The 12,732-nt window shown below is 38.1% G+C and overlaps 1 protein-coding gene across 2 annotated transcripts in view; it reads left to right on the top strand.

Annotated features, from left to right (window-relative positions):
* The window catches only part of LOC114101496 (angiotensin converting enzyme 2), a 52,545-nt gene extending 44,523 nt beyond the window's left edge, over positions 1 to 8,022 (top strand). The window contains exons 15-18 of one of the 2 annotated variants that reach the window (XM_027946507.2): positions 2,102 to 2,202; positions 3,938 to 4,054; positions 6,053 to 6,247; positions 7,858 to 8,022. In XM_027946507.2, the coding sequence (XP_027802308.2) occupies positions 2,102 to 2,202; positions 3,938 to 4,054; positions 6,053 to 6,247; positions 7,858 to 7,972 (528 nt within the window). In that variant the 3' untranslated portion in view covers positions 7,973 to 8,022. The remainder of the gene's footprint in view (positions 1 to 2,101; positions 2,203 to 3,937; positions 4,055 to 6,052; positions 6,248 to 7,857) is intronic. The other variant, XM_071606929.1, reaches the window with a different exon arrangement.
* Positions 8,023 to 12,732: the final 4,710 nt, after the last annotated feature.

Genomic DNA, 12,732 nt, shown 5'->3' with positions numbered 1-12,732 from the left:
CATTAAGAATTTTAAAAGCTCTCAGTGGGATTCTAAGTTCAGCAAAGCTCACTCTTATCACGTGCATTAGTTGAGTCAGCTGTTGCCTTCTGAACACCTGTCTTAAGTGAGCCAGCCTAAGGAAGTACAGCAGCAGCTTTGATTGGGAAAGAGAGGACAGGAAATCTCAAGGCAGATGGGGATCAAAGGCCTGGGTGGCAACCTGAAGGCTTTGCAGGTTTAGAAACCAACCTGGGGTTACTAGATAAAAAGTCCAAGGTACTACAGAAAATTGTCATCTCATCGTATAGATCCAAAGATGAAAAGTTAAATATTTTCCAAGACTCAAAAATGCTTTTTGTATAATTTTCATAGATAAGTCAGACATCAAAATATAAATAACAGGAGTGAAAAATGAATATGAAGAAAGTAATAACAAAAATAGAAGTTTTCTTCCCAAACTCTGAGTTCATGTTCCTATTTTTTAATAATCATTGAGTGTGATTTTTTTTTTCATCTTTGCCATACTTTATTAGCTTTCCCTTGGCCTAATAAGTTTTAATTACTCATGACAGATCAGAACTCTTTTCAATTGCCAGGCAGGGTGGCGCACACCTCTAATCCCAGCAGCTTGGGAGGCTGAGGCAGGAGGATCACAAGTTCAAAGCCAGCCTCAGTAATTTAGTGAGGCCCTAAGCAACTTAGCAAAACCCTGTCTCTAAATGAAATATAAAAAAGGGTTGGGGATCTGGCTCAATGATTAAGCACCCCTGGGTTCAATCCCTAGTACCAAAATAAAATAAATAAATTTTCTAAAAAAGATTTTTTTCTTGATATTTGTGCTCATATTTTCTATGCAGTGAGGGATTGGCTAATAGTCTTCAGAAGTTTTGATGGTATAATGTTCTGAGACCAATTCACTAAGCAACAGTTGGCTTTGATGAAGTCAGAACTATAATCTTAATGCGTGTACACATCAGGGCCAAAATATTTGCCCTGTTCAAGTAATTTTCGGGTGATTATCAACCAGATCTATGGCCTTATTTTTGAGAACTCAGACTTTTTTAAAAAAATTTAAATATGGAAATAATAACCAGAATATTATTTGTAACAATGTTAATACTATCATTATTACTATTAAAGAGACTCCCTTTTCCTCAAAGATGGATGAAAAACAAATTGAGGTGAATGTGATAATTTTTTATTTTTTTGTGAAATCATGTTTTGTCTGAAAGGGAAAGGAGAAACAAATCTTGTGCTATTCACTGATCTCTACTGCCATCTACTGGAGGAAAGAGTACATTTTTTTCCTCTTTAAGCAGGTTTTCAAAGACTATGCATTTGCCATCCATTTGTTCAGAATCAGAAAAAAAGAACAGATTACCTTGCTGTTTACAACACTTTATTTTTTTTCCTTGAGCCCCCAGTTTCTTTCTTTTTATTTTCTCTTTATACATATCGAGAACTTACTATAAAAATAGTGAGAACTGCTGGGCGCTGTGGTACACGCCTGTAATCCCAGCAGCTCAAGAGGCTGAGGCAGGAGGATCCAGAATTCTAAGCCAGCCTCAACAAATCAGCAAGGCCCTAAGCAACTTAGCGAAACCTTGCCTCAAATAAAATATAAAAAAGGGTTGGAGATGTTGCTCAGTGGTTAAGTGACCCTGGGTTCAATCCCCAGTACCCACCACCCCCCCAAAAAAATATATATATATATAATCAGTTTATCTCCAAAATACAGACATTTTAAGTAAAACCCACAAATTTTGTTTGATCCCATTTAAAACTTATCCTCAGGATGCTCATTTCAGTTTAGATCAAACTAAATGAAAGGATCATAAGCCCAATTGTTCCTAAAGCATGGTTGCCTGGCCAGCAGCATTATCACCACCTGGAAGCTAATTAGAGATGTAAATTTGTGATCTCATTCCAGATTTCTGTATCAGAAACTTTAAGGTTGCTTTAACCATCCAGTTGCTGCTGCTGTGTACTCACATTGGAGGTCACTGGCTTAATGAACAGCAAGAGTCCTTGGAATATTAAAAATAATGCCTGAGGAATATTGAGCTTTAAATATGTCTTAGGATCCCTAATGAGCAGTGCCTGTCTTCTCATTTTGCAGTACCAATGGAATGACAATGAGATGTACTTGTTCCGGTCATCTGTGGCTTATGCCATGAGAATGTATTTTTCAAAAGTCAAAAACCAGACCATTCCTTTTGGGTGAGTTGATTTGCTGAGTTCCTAGGTTCTCCAACCAGCAATTCTCTTACTCTTGAGTCTTCAAGTGAAATTGAGAAAAACCTCCTGCTAACTTTTAAACTTCTTGGACATCCTGAAGTTTGGGTGACTCTATTTAGGGATAATTGTGGTTTATTTAACGTGTAGATAGCAAGAACATTGTTCTTATTAAACTCTCTTGTCCAAATGCTCTTACCTACCCTTAGCACTGAAAGAAAAAAAAAAAGAAATTTTCACTTTCATGGAGCTTATATTCTGGTTTGGGGTGGGGGGGGGAGAAAGAGAGAAGGTAAGTGAAATATGATAGTTTTGCGAGAGACTTACATTCCCTGCTTAGCCAATTTCCTTCCATGGACAATAAAGGAAGGGAATTCTAAATGAGTGGGATTTATTTAAATGAGAAGAGATAGAACTCTTGAGATGCCAGAGGGGGCCAGATAGCTATAAAACCCATGTTGGAGTGCTAGCTTAAGGGCGCATATGGTTTGAGCATGGATCAAAATCTATGTTAAATGGGCACTGAAAACTTTACCAAGGCTATTGGCTGTGTCCTTGAGCCTGAGTTTTAATCCTTCCCTAACTCCTATTTGGGTTCACTCCCACCATTGATGTTTACCCCCCTCTCAGGTAGGAAGAAATGTTCCTGCTGGAAAGCCTCAAGGTCTTTTACTTTTGAAATAGGCCTTGATGGTGGCAGTAAATATTTCTGAGGATTAGCCTGGGGTGTGGTCTCTGCCTTGGAATAAGACCTTAATTGGGGCCCATTGCCTGACCATTATCTATTCACAATAAGTGCTGGGGAGAAAGACACAATAGGAAAAAGATTAGGGAGTGCTGGGGAGTGGAGGAGCAGTTCAATTTTAACCCAAATAGTCAGAAAAAAAAAAAAAAACTTCACTAATATTGAGCAAATATGTGAAGCAGCAGAGAGAGCACCATGGGAGAAAATGTATCCACTAAGGGCGACAGCAGGCACAGACTCTGAGGAAGGACTTGTTGAAGGACCAGCAAGAAGGCCAGTATAGATGGAGTGGTGTTTACTAGTAGGAAATTTGGGCATGGAGGGCCGGAATGGGTAAAGAAAGTTCTTGTGGGCCTTGAAGGCCATTCTACAGACTTTGGCTCTTATTCTGAGAGAGACAGGTATTGATTCAAGGACTAGAGCCACATGATCCATCATAGTTTTTACTAGTATCACTCTGGCAGCTATGACAGCACAATCTTGTCACATTGTATGCTAAACCTTACTTTTTCCCTTCACCCATGAGTGTAACACCATGTTTTTTGCTGGGTGTGGTTGGGTGAGGGAATATTAACACACCATTTTTTTCCCTGATATACTGAGCCATCTTTGCCTACCAAATTTTTTATCACAGTCCCAAGCTATCAATGATTTCTTGCTGATTCTCTTCAGTCTTTCAGTTCGAAATCTTTCTATCATTGAAAAAAAATATGGATTTTTTTATGATAGAGGAAAGAGTGCCAAAATGTGACATATTTATTATTATTGTTGCCAAATTTGCTCACTTTGACTTTACAACATTATATAGTTGATTTCATGTGTTTGGAGCATTGGTAAAGTTTTTTGGATCTTATCTCCTGTCATTGTTCCCTCTGCTCTGTGTCTGGCTAACTTAGTTTTACCAGGTGGGAATGTCATTCTTTTTATTGTGTCCTCTGAGCCCAAAGGGAAGATGTTGCTTTTGTTTCTCCACAGAGAGGAGGATGTATGGGTGAGTGATTTGAAACCAAGAATCTCCTTCAACTTCTTTGTCACTACACCTCAAAATGCGTCTGACATTATCCCTAGAACTGATGTTGAAAAGGCTATCAGGTAACATTTTATTTCAAATAATCTATATAAAGGGTGAAGGAGTTAACAAATGCAACAATAGCTAATATTTAGGACCAGGCATTGTTGTGAATCATTCACATGTTTTGCCTCATCCCATGAATTTGCGTTTTAATTCTAGAAGAATCCAATAGCAGAGAAGTTAATAGGGAGGGTAAACATGATCAAAGTATATTATATGCATGTATGAAATGTCACAAAGAAACTTATATTTTGTACAATTAACATGCACTAAAATTTTATAATGAAATGGTGTGAAGATGAAAAATAATCTAATGGCAAGAGAATTATCTTGATTTAGAATCCCCCAGAGGCAGGCCCTTAGGCAAAGATTTAACTATAAGTAGTTTATTTGGGAGGCCATTTCAAGAAGCACTGATAAGAAAATGTGGACAGGCGACAGAGAAGGGAGGGAAGACAATAGATTACACTTTATCACCACCATTGTCACAAAGAGCTTAATACTTCCTTGTGGGCAACTCTGGGATAATGTGGGGAATGTGCACCTGACTTGTCCCATCAGAGAATTGAGGGAGCTCGGTCATCATCCATTCACCACCACTCACCAGTCATGGGCTGGGAACTGCTTCAAGGTGACATTAATTCCCCAGCAGTGCTCACAGGCAAAGGGAAGTAGGTGTTGGCTGAAGGAAGTCTAACCAGCATGCGTGGAAAATGCTGAAGGGACATGGACAGGTATTACCATCAGTTGCTAGAGGGACACTAACGGAGGATTCATTTGACTGCCCAAAGCCTGCAACAAGTTGACAAACATAGGATTCCTTGGACATTGGTTGTCCTCCATATTGAGAGAGAGACTTAGTATGGACAGTGAATGCTTAGAAGAAATGGTTTGCTCTATTTGCCTCAGTTCTTTCCCACAAGACAGCAGAAGTCATGGATGCATCCATCTCATATATGGTTCCCCTTTTCATAAAAAAAAAAAAAAAAAGGCTTAATATAGCCACTGCTACTGGGGAGCTCAGTAGGTGGCCCTCTTGAGCTGCATCAATGTTAATTGTCTTTGAAAGCAGATCTAAGACCAGCTGGGCATAATGTGCCTAGAAAATCTGGCTTGGTTGGGGTGTATGACTCAACCACACCCAAAGATTCAGTCACTGCTTCAGAAGTCTTGTCTCCAAAAACCAGTAGAAGCATTGGCTGAGATCTTTGTAAAAGAGATTAGCCTTCTTGGAGTCCCAGTCACCTACAGTACACCTTAAACTTTCTGTTTCCAGAATGGCTTGAGATATGAACCCCCAAAGTTGCCAGGGGTTACATGGCTAAAAAAAATTCTGCTTTGGCCTCTTTTTCTCTCTGGTGAGCTCAGACCTCCTAACCTGGGATATACCCAAGGTTAGGAGGATGTGATACTAGACACTTTAGTCTTTGATCCAGAATGTTCTCCATTTCAACTGTTTTTGTTTTAAAAGATCTTCATCCTTTTTCCTCCATAAAATTTAGCCATATCCCATCCCAGTACTAGAGAAATTGGCCAAGGTCTCTTTCCTGTGTTACTCTTCAATGCTGGAAATTCTACTGTAGAAACTTGGGTATAGGATGTGATTTATTTATAGAAGACAGATATCAAATTATCCTTTTCCATTATTTGATATCAAGTCACAGCAGATATACTCTGGCAGACAGGAAATTATTACCAAATTTGCTCACTTTGCCTTTAAAGCACAGCAGTCACAAATGTACAAATACCAACCATTTGCACATTTCCATATTTGCAATTCAGTTTTTCAGTGAAGCTGTTGGCAAATCTAATTTAGGTTCCAGATATCAAAGATACATAACTGTCAAAAAATTCGTGTCTTTCATTAGACCTGATTGCCTAATTTCATTACTTTAGATGTATATTCTTATGATATACAAATTAAATTCTTTTGGGAACAATGATATAAAGAGTAAATAACTAAACACAATTTTATTTTGCCTAATTGTCCCCTTTACTGTTTCACTTTGGGGAAATAGAATGTCCCGGGGCCGCATCAATGGAGTGTTCCGCCTGGATGATAACAGCCTGGAATTCCTGGGGATTCAGCCGACACTTGGACCTCCTTACCAGCCACCTGTCACCATATGGCTGATTGTTTTTGGAGCTGTGATGGGATTGATAGTGGTTGGCATTGTCATCCTCATCTTCACTGGGATCAGAGATCGAAGAAGGTAAGAGTGCTTTCCTAGACCTATCTTCCGACAGGAAGATTTAGGGAATACTAATTGGAAAACTTCCAGTAAGTGGCAGGTTATATAGTTCAGTTACTTAATTGGACAATTTTGCCCCCAAACATTCTGAGGCATTCTCTAGAAATTTACTAGCACTCACCTTCCTAGCAAGCCACATAAGATATCTAGCCTGCAGTTTATTAGCATGCTCTTGTAAACTCATCCAAGCCATGACATCATTTCCCTACTGCCAAGAGGCACTGACAACTTAGCAGCGGTGGGTGGACTCGGTATTATCCTCACTGATGAGTTCTTCTTACTCTGCAAGTAACCCTAGAGACTTGACTGGTGATGGATTTCACTGTAAAGTCATTCAAGAAGGAGCTCTGAGATTTTTTTCAAACAGCTTCTCTTTAGTTGCCTTTGTTCCTCCTGGGGTAGCTCAAACTCCATATTATCTTAATTCATGGTCGGGTACTCTCAAATTTGTTCTTGAGTTGAAGATCCAAATTCACCGAGGATTTAAATCATTAAAGATCTGATTTATTTACTTACTTATTTATTTTTTTCTTTTGATACCAGGGATTGAACCCAGGGACACTTAACCATTGAGACACATCCCCAGCCTTTTTTATTTTTTATATTGAGACAGGGTTTTGCTCAGTTGCTGAGGTTGGCTTTGAACTTGTGATCCTCCTGCCTCAGCCTCCCAAGCCGCTGAGATTATAGGCATGTGCCACCATGCCCGGCTAGAGATTGGATTTCTACTCTTACTTGACACTAGACTTTTTTCTGCTAACTTTAAGAAATAAGTTTCACTGGGCTTATGAAGTAGGTTAATAATATTTTATAACATCTACACAAAACTATGCACACTTCAAATAGAACATATTCTTGATTGAATCTCTGCATATATTAATTTATTTCACTTAATATTCTTCACTATAATTTTTAGTTCTCCAAAGTAGCTTCATTTTAAAAATTAGACATTGACTAGGTAGTACATTTCATATTTAGTTAAAATTGTTAAAAATGCAAAAGAATACAGAATCTTTGTCGTCCTTTGCCTTTAAGTTTCCTCTCTTAAAGTTAACCAAAATGATCAGTTTCTTGGTGATATATAGCTATATACACTTTTTTAGTGTATGCAAATTATGTATAATATTCTGCATTTTTAATTTCCCACTGAATAGGTTTTAGTGATCTTTCCATATCACTTGTACAAAGAGATTTCCATCTTTTTTTAAGGCAATGTGGTTTCACATTTTATGGATAGATCATAATTTTGTTACCAAGTCCTCTACTGGTAGACTTTTAATAAAAAGGTGCAATGGCTTAATGCAGGCAGGTTCTTGTGTGTGCCAATATAGGTGCAAGGTAAGTCCTAGAAGTGGGAGAGCTGGGTCAAAGTCAATGTGCACTTCTAATTTTGATAAATATCACCAAATTGCTCTCCATAGTGGCTGAATCAGTGTATATTTGTACCATCAATTTATGAAATTTCTTTTTTCCCCCAGCTCACGTCCTTAGACATGATACCATCAAGCCATTTGATCTTCATCAGTCTGATCAATGAAAAGTTTCCTTCTAACATCCATTTTATTTAACAGGAAAAATCAAACAAAACGAGAAGAAAATCCTTACGCCGAATCCTCCATGGAAATGGGTAAAGGAGAAAATAATCCAGGATATCAAAACAATGATGATGTTCAGACTTCATTTTAGAAAAATATTTTTCCTCTTAAGGTGATTTTATTGTATGTGCATGTTAATTTCATGGTACCAAAAGTATGAGATTATAAAAATATTATTAAATATCAAAACTATGACTCTGTTCAGGAAGAAGTGCCCAAAGACATCATGATTGAGCAGTGGGCATCTTCCCTGACCTTGCTTTCAGTATTTATATTTGTCTCTAAACTTGACTTCGCTTTTGATTTCCGATAGGAAGGCTGATGTTAGAGTAAAATAGGGAGAGTATGCCTTTGGCCTCACAGGCTAGCTAGAGACAATGGAAATGGAAACATCTGTTGAGTAATCAGAGTTGGGGAAAAAGAAGACTATCATGATAGAGAGTGTTGGACCTTGTATGGAATCTGTGCTGTAAGCTGCTGGGGCTGCCAGATTGAGAATGCTACACACTGTTCACTTTAATCCAAGTGCCAAAGATAAAGAATGGCACGTTTTCTTTACATTAACTTAATCCAAATACTGCAGTAATTTTCTCAGAGTGATGTTTAGAATGGACCATGCCTTCTTCAGGGTGGCATGTCTAACAACGAAAGGAGAAGTCAGAGAACAGTAGAGAATATTATTTTTTCACTTTCAAGCTACTTGATCAACATCTCCCTGACAACACAAAACTAGCACAAGGGCCTCCATGAACCTCCAGAGAATGTCTGATAGAAACTTGCTTCCTTTGTTCTTTAACTGTAGAGTGAGTGGAAATTCCAACTGAGTGTTCATCCTCTGAAGTGGATACCCAGTCTCTTAAATCTTTTGTATACCCACTGCATCTGAGAAGTGCTGAGCACAAAGCAGACACGCAATAAATACTTATTAGATGTATATACTCCTGTAGTCTTATGTGTTCTTATATACTGGGATTTCTGTCCATTCTATCTGCTTTTCATTTCCGTGGACAAAATTGTCATCTTACTGTCCGGGACCTTTGACCTCCCAAATGTGTTGGGAGATATCCTAATTCTCAAATTGCTTTATTGGACAAATAAATTGTAAAATCAGGTCAAAAAGAGTTGTATTTATATTGTATTATACTGTCAGGTTAGGAAGCAAACCTAGTGCTACTTTTATATTTCTTAGAGTACCCAACCCAGTTCTGAGCACAGCATCTACTACCTACTTGAAGATTTGATTAAAACTAGATTAAATAGATTAACATATAAAAAGTTTACCCATTGAGCACATATATATGGTAACCACATAATGTCAGAGTAACTCATGCTTAATAAATTTGATGTGATAATGGTAATGGTGGATCAGTTCCCCAAGTCAGGAGAGAATGACTTTCAAAATCCTCTATAAAATTGCTTCAAGATAGCTAAATAGGCCGAGTCATTTGAAGCTCTTCAGTATCTTTTTAATTATACTCAGATAGCAAAACTGGAACTCTTTATTTTCGCATGAAACCCATGTCTGTCTTTATCACCTTTGACCTCACTTTCACGTCATTCCTTGGGCCCACAGCTTGGGATAACTTACAACAACATCTCCTTATTTACATACCCATTTCATTGGCATCCTTCTATCTTGAGTATGTCCTATCTTCTCTAACACATCATGACAATCTCTGCCAAGCTTCTTGTTATCTAAACATTCCTTATAATTGCCACATTCTCTTTATGAAGTTCTCAGTCCTTGTTTTGGTTCAACTCAGTGCAAAAATAACCTCTACAGGAACCAACGTCATCACCTAACACCTTCAAAGAGCCTCCCCAGCCAATGGAAAGGATCCATGGGTACATGAAAAAAAACAACACAAAACAAAACCATAAAAATATGAGAAATGAGAAAAAAGATAAAAGATATATTTCCATAAGCCATTCAGCACACATACCAAAAAAGGGGGAAGAAGAAAGGAAGGAAGGAAGGAAGGAAGGAAGAAAAGTAGATTTTTATAGGTTTTGTTTAGTAATACATGATAGTAGAGCCTATTTTGATATAATAATAGAACCATATAACAGATCAGATTTGAATTAGAACCCCATTCTTGTATGATATGTACATGATGTTGAGATTAACTCTGAGGTATTTGTATGTATACACTGAAAAATTATGTAAGATTGATTTCAGTATCTTTCTTTTTCTATCCCCTCTTTTTCCCTTCATTTCTTTTTGTTGAAACCACTGAACACCCTTTATTTCACACCCTTATTGTGGATTACCTTCTACATATAAAGAAAAAAAATTGACCCTTGTATTTTTGACATTAGTTTATTCCTCTTAGCATGATAGACTCCAGATCATTCATTGACTTCCAAATATCATAAAAATATTCTTAATGGCTGAGTAATTCATTGATGTGTGTGTGTGTATGTGTGTGTGTGTGTGTGTGAGAGAGAGAGAGAGAGAGAGAGAGACAGAGACAGAGACAGAGACAGACACACACACACACACACACACACACACAGAGAGAGAGAGAGAGAGAGAGAGAGAGAGAGAGAGAGAGAGAGATCTTTATCCATTCATCTGTTGAAGGGTGCCTTGTAGAGATTTTGCATGAAAAAATTATAGGTTGTTTCCATTGTCGTAGTTGAAATTGTCGATGCGAATAAATTTTCACTGTCTGTGCCCAGGTATTTTTCTTTCCATTTCTTCATGAGGTATATACTGAACACAAAAGAAGTGGTTGTGGACTGTCAAACCCTCTTTCTTTTGAGTTGTACACCAAAGTTGCCATTAGTAATTCAAAAATCTTCACTCTTCTCTGCAGAATGAGGAAGGGCACAATAGAAAATACTGTCAGCTGCATTCCTAGATGGAGTCTTCTGCACTTGAAAAGCTACAGAGTTCTGTGAGAATACTTCCCATAGGTAAAGTTCCCAAAGATGGGCCCTAATTCTATTCAGGTCCCAGGTGCTTCCTTGAATGCTGACTTGTCTGGAGATTTAAATCAGTGCCCTTCCAGAGCCTAGTAGCTGCTAATCTTGGGTGGGAGACTGGGTCCTAACAGTCTCTCCACTGTTCCATTCATGGGGTAGAGGAGCCAATCCTTTGCTCCCCACCTAGCCAATGAACCCCATGCTTCCTGGCTTTTTTGTCTTGATATCAGAGCCATCACACCCAGCTGTTAAAATTTACAATACACTCTCACTGGTTCTGTTGAGCACCAGACTAGAATGTGGGTGAGCATGTCAGGCTCACACCACCCTCTCCAATCTATATTTCCTGATATTTTCCATGCCTATTTCCTCTTGGATTATTAGGCACAGTCTAGTTCATGTGGCAGATGTCTCCCAGGACCATGTATTGAACCCAGTTAATATTTCCCAGATCACACATCTGAATTTATGTAGCTACCCTTCCAAAGTAGTACACTAACCTCAAGATGACTCCTGCCTTAGCTATACATAATACAGGGGAACACAAGGCTTGTTTCATTACCAGTTTATTGTGCAGTACAGTCTTGAGTTTAGTCAGGCAATATTTTTAATCTTAAATTTCTCGATAATAAGACATTGCTGCCTGAAATGCAGCTTCCTCTAAATAAATGCCCACACTCTGGATATGGTGGGTTGGTGCCACCAGCCTCTGCTTGTGATGGTGGGCATTCTTCTTTATTTTATATTGATTCCCACAAATGCGCTAAATTTCAAGTATCAAATTACAGTGAAATCCTTTTTTTACCCACCTCACTGAGAAGTTATATATCCACTAGCTTGATCTCAAAACCAAGGACAAAGCAGCCTCCTCTACTCTGCCATCTTCCTAGAATGTCTTGCTGAATTTTACATCATAGCTTTTCCACCTGTTTTTTTTTTTTTTTGAGACACTTAAACTGAAATGATACAAAATAAAGAACAAATACATAATATTAGGTTGCTTAACTATAGGTCTAGTTTAATTATTCTATTACATTCTAGGGGGATTTACTAGAAAGGCAAAGTTTCTTATTTTTTATGTAATTTTCAAATGACTGTTTCTTAGGAAAAGAAGACCAATCTTTGGGGGAAAAAGGTGAAAATAAGAGAATTGGAGACATAGACTTGTTCATAATCTATTTTCTTGTCTTTGGAAACACATGTTACAAGGCAGGATAGTGTTACTGTTTCCATATCACAGGTTAGAAGATGATATTACCAAGATTAATTTCAATGGTACTATTTTTCTTTGAAACTGGATTGAGAAACATATGCTCCGCTTCGCCCATAATTGCCTTGCAGGTCAGTGTCATTTAGCAAATCCTAATTATTTTCTGAGAATTTTGTGCTGGGACCCTAACCACCACCACCCCCAACTGAAGCAGCCCCTCTCCACTGTGTGGACCTGGATCTTGGTTCACAATCCAGGCAAGAAAGACTTCAGGGAGATGAAAGGCAGCATACATTGAAGTATCTAGATGAGAGTTTCTATGGAGACTTTAGTATAGTGTTTTCCTAGGTGTTTATTCCTAGTTCTGTGGAGCAGTAGGAATTGCAAGTGGTTAAGGTTACATTGCATTCCTGGGTTTTCAAGGTCACAGACTGTCAGAACCCGCTGACAATCTGTAATTCCTGGTACAGCAGAGATGCTTAAAGAAAGACACGGGCACACACATACATCCAGTAGAAATGAGCACACCTTTATTTTTTCCCCACTTCTTTTATACAGCAAAGAAGAAACACATCCTCTTGGCAGCTTAATCTTTTCAAGCATGGATAAACATTCTCCGAATAACTTTGTTCATGGTCACAGTGCTCCATACGTCTTATTATCTGACTTGTAGTTAGTTAATTTCTTGGCAAGCGCAAATATATATATATATA

Source organism: Marmota flaviventris, chromosome Y (assembly GCF_047511675.1).
Source record: "Marmota flaviventris isolate mMarFla1 chromosome Y, mMarFla1.hap1, whole genome shotgun sequence".
Lineage (NCBI taxonomy): Eukaryota > Metazoa > Chordata > Mammalia > Rodentia > Sciuridae > Marmota > Marmota flaviventris.
This window is presented reverse-complemented; position numbering and strand designations above follow the sequence as displayed.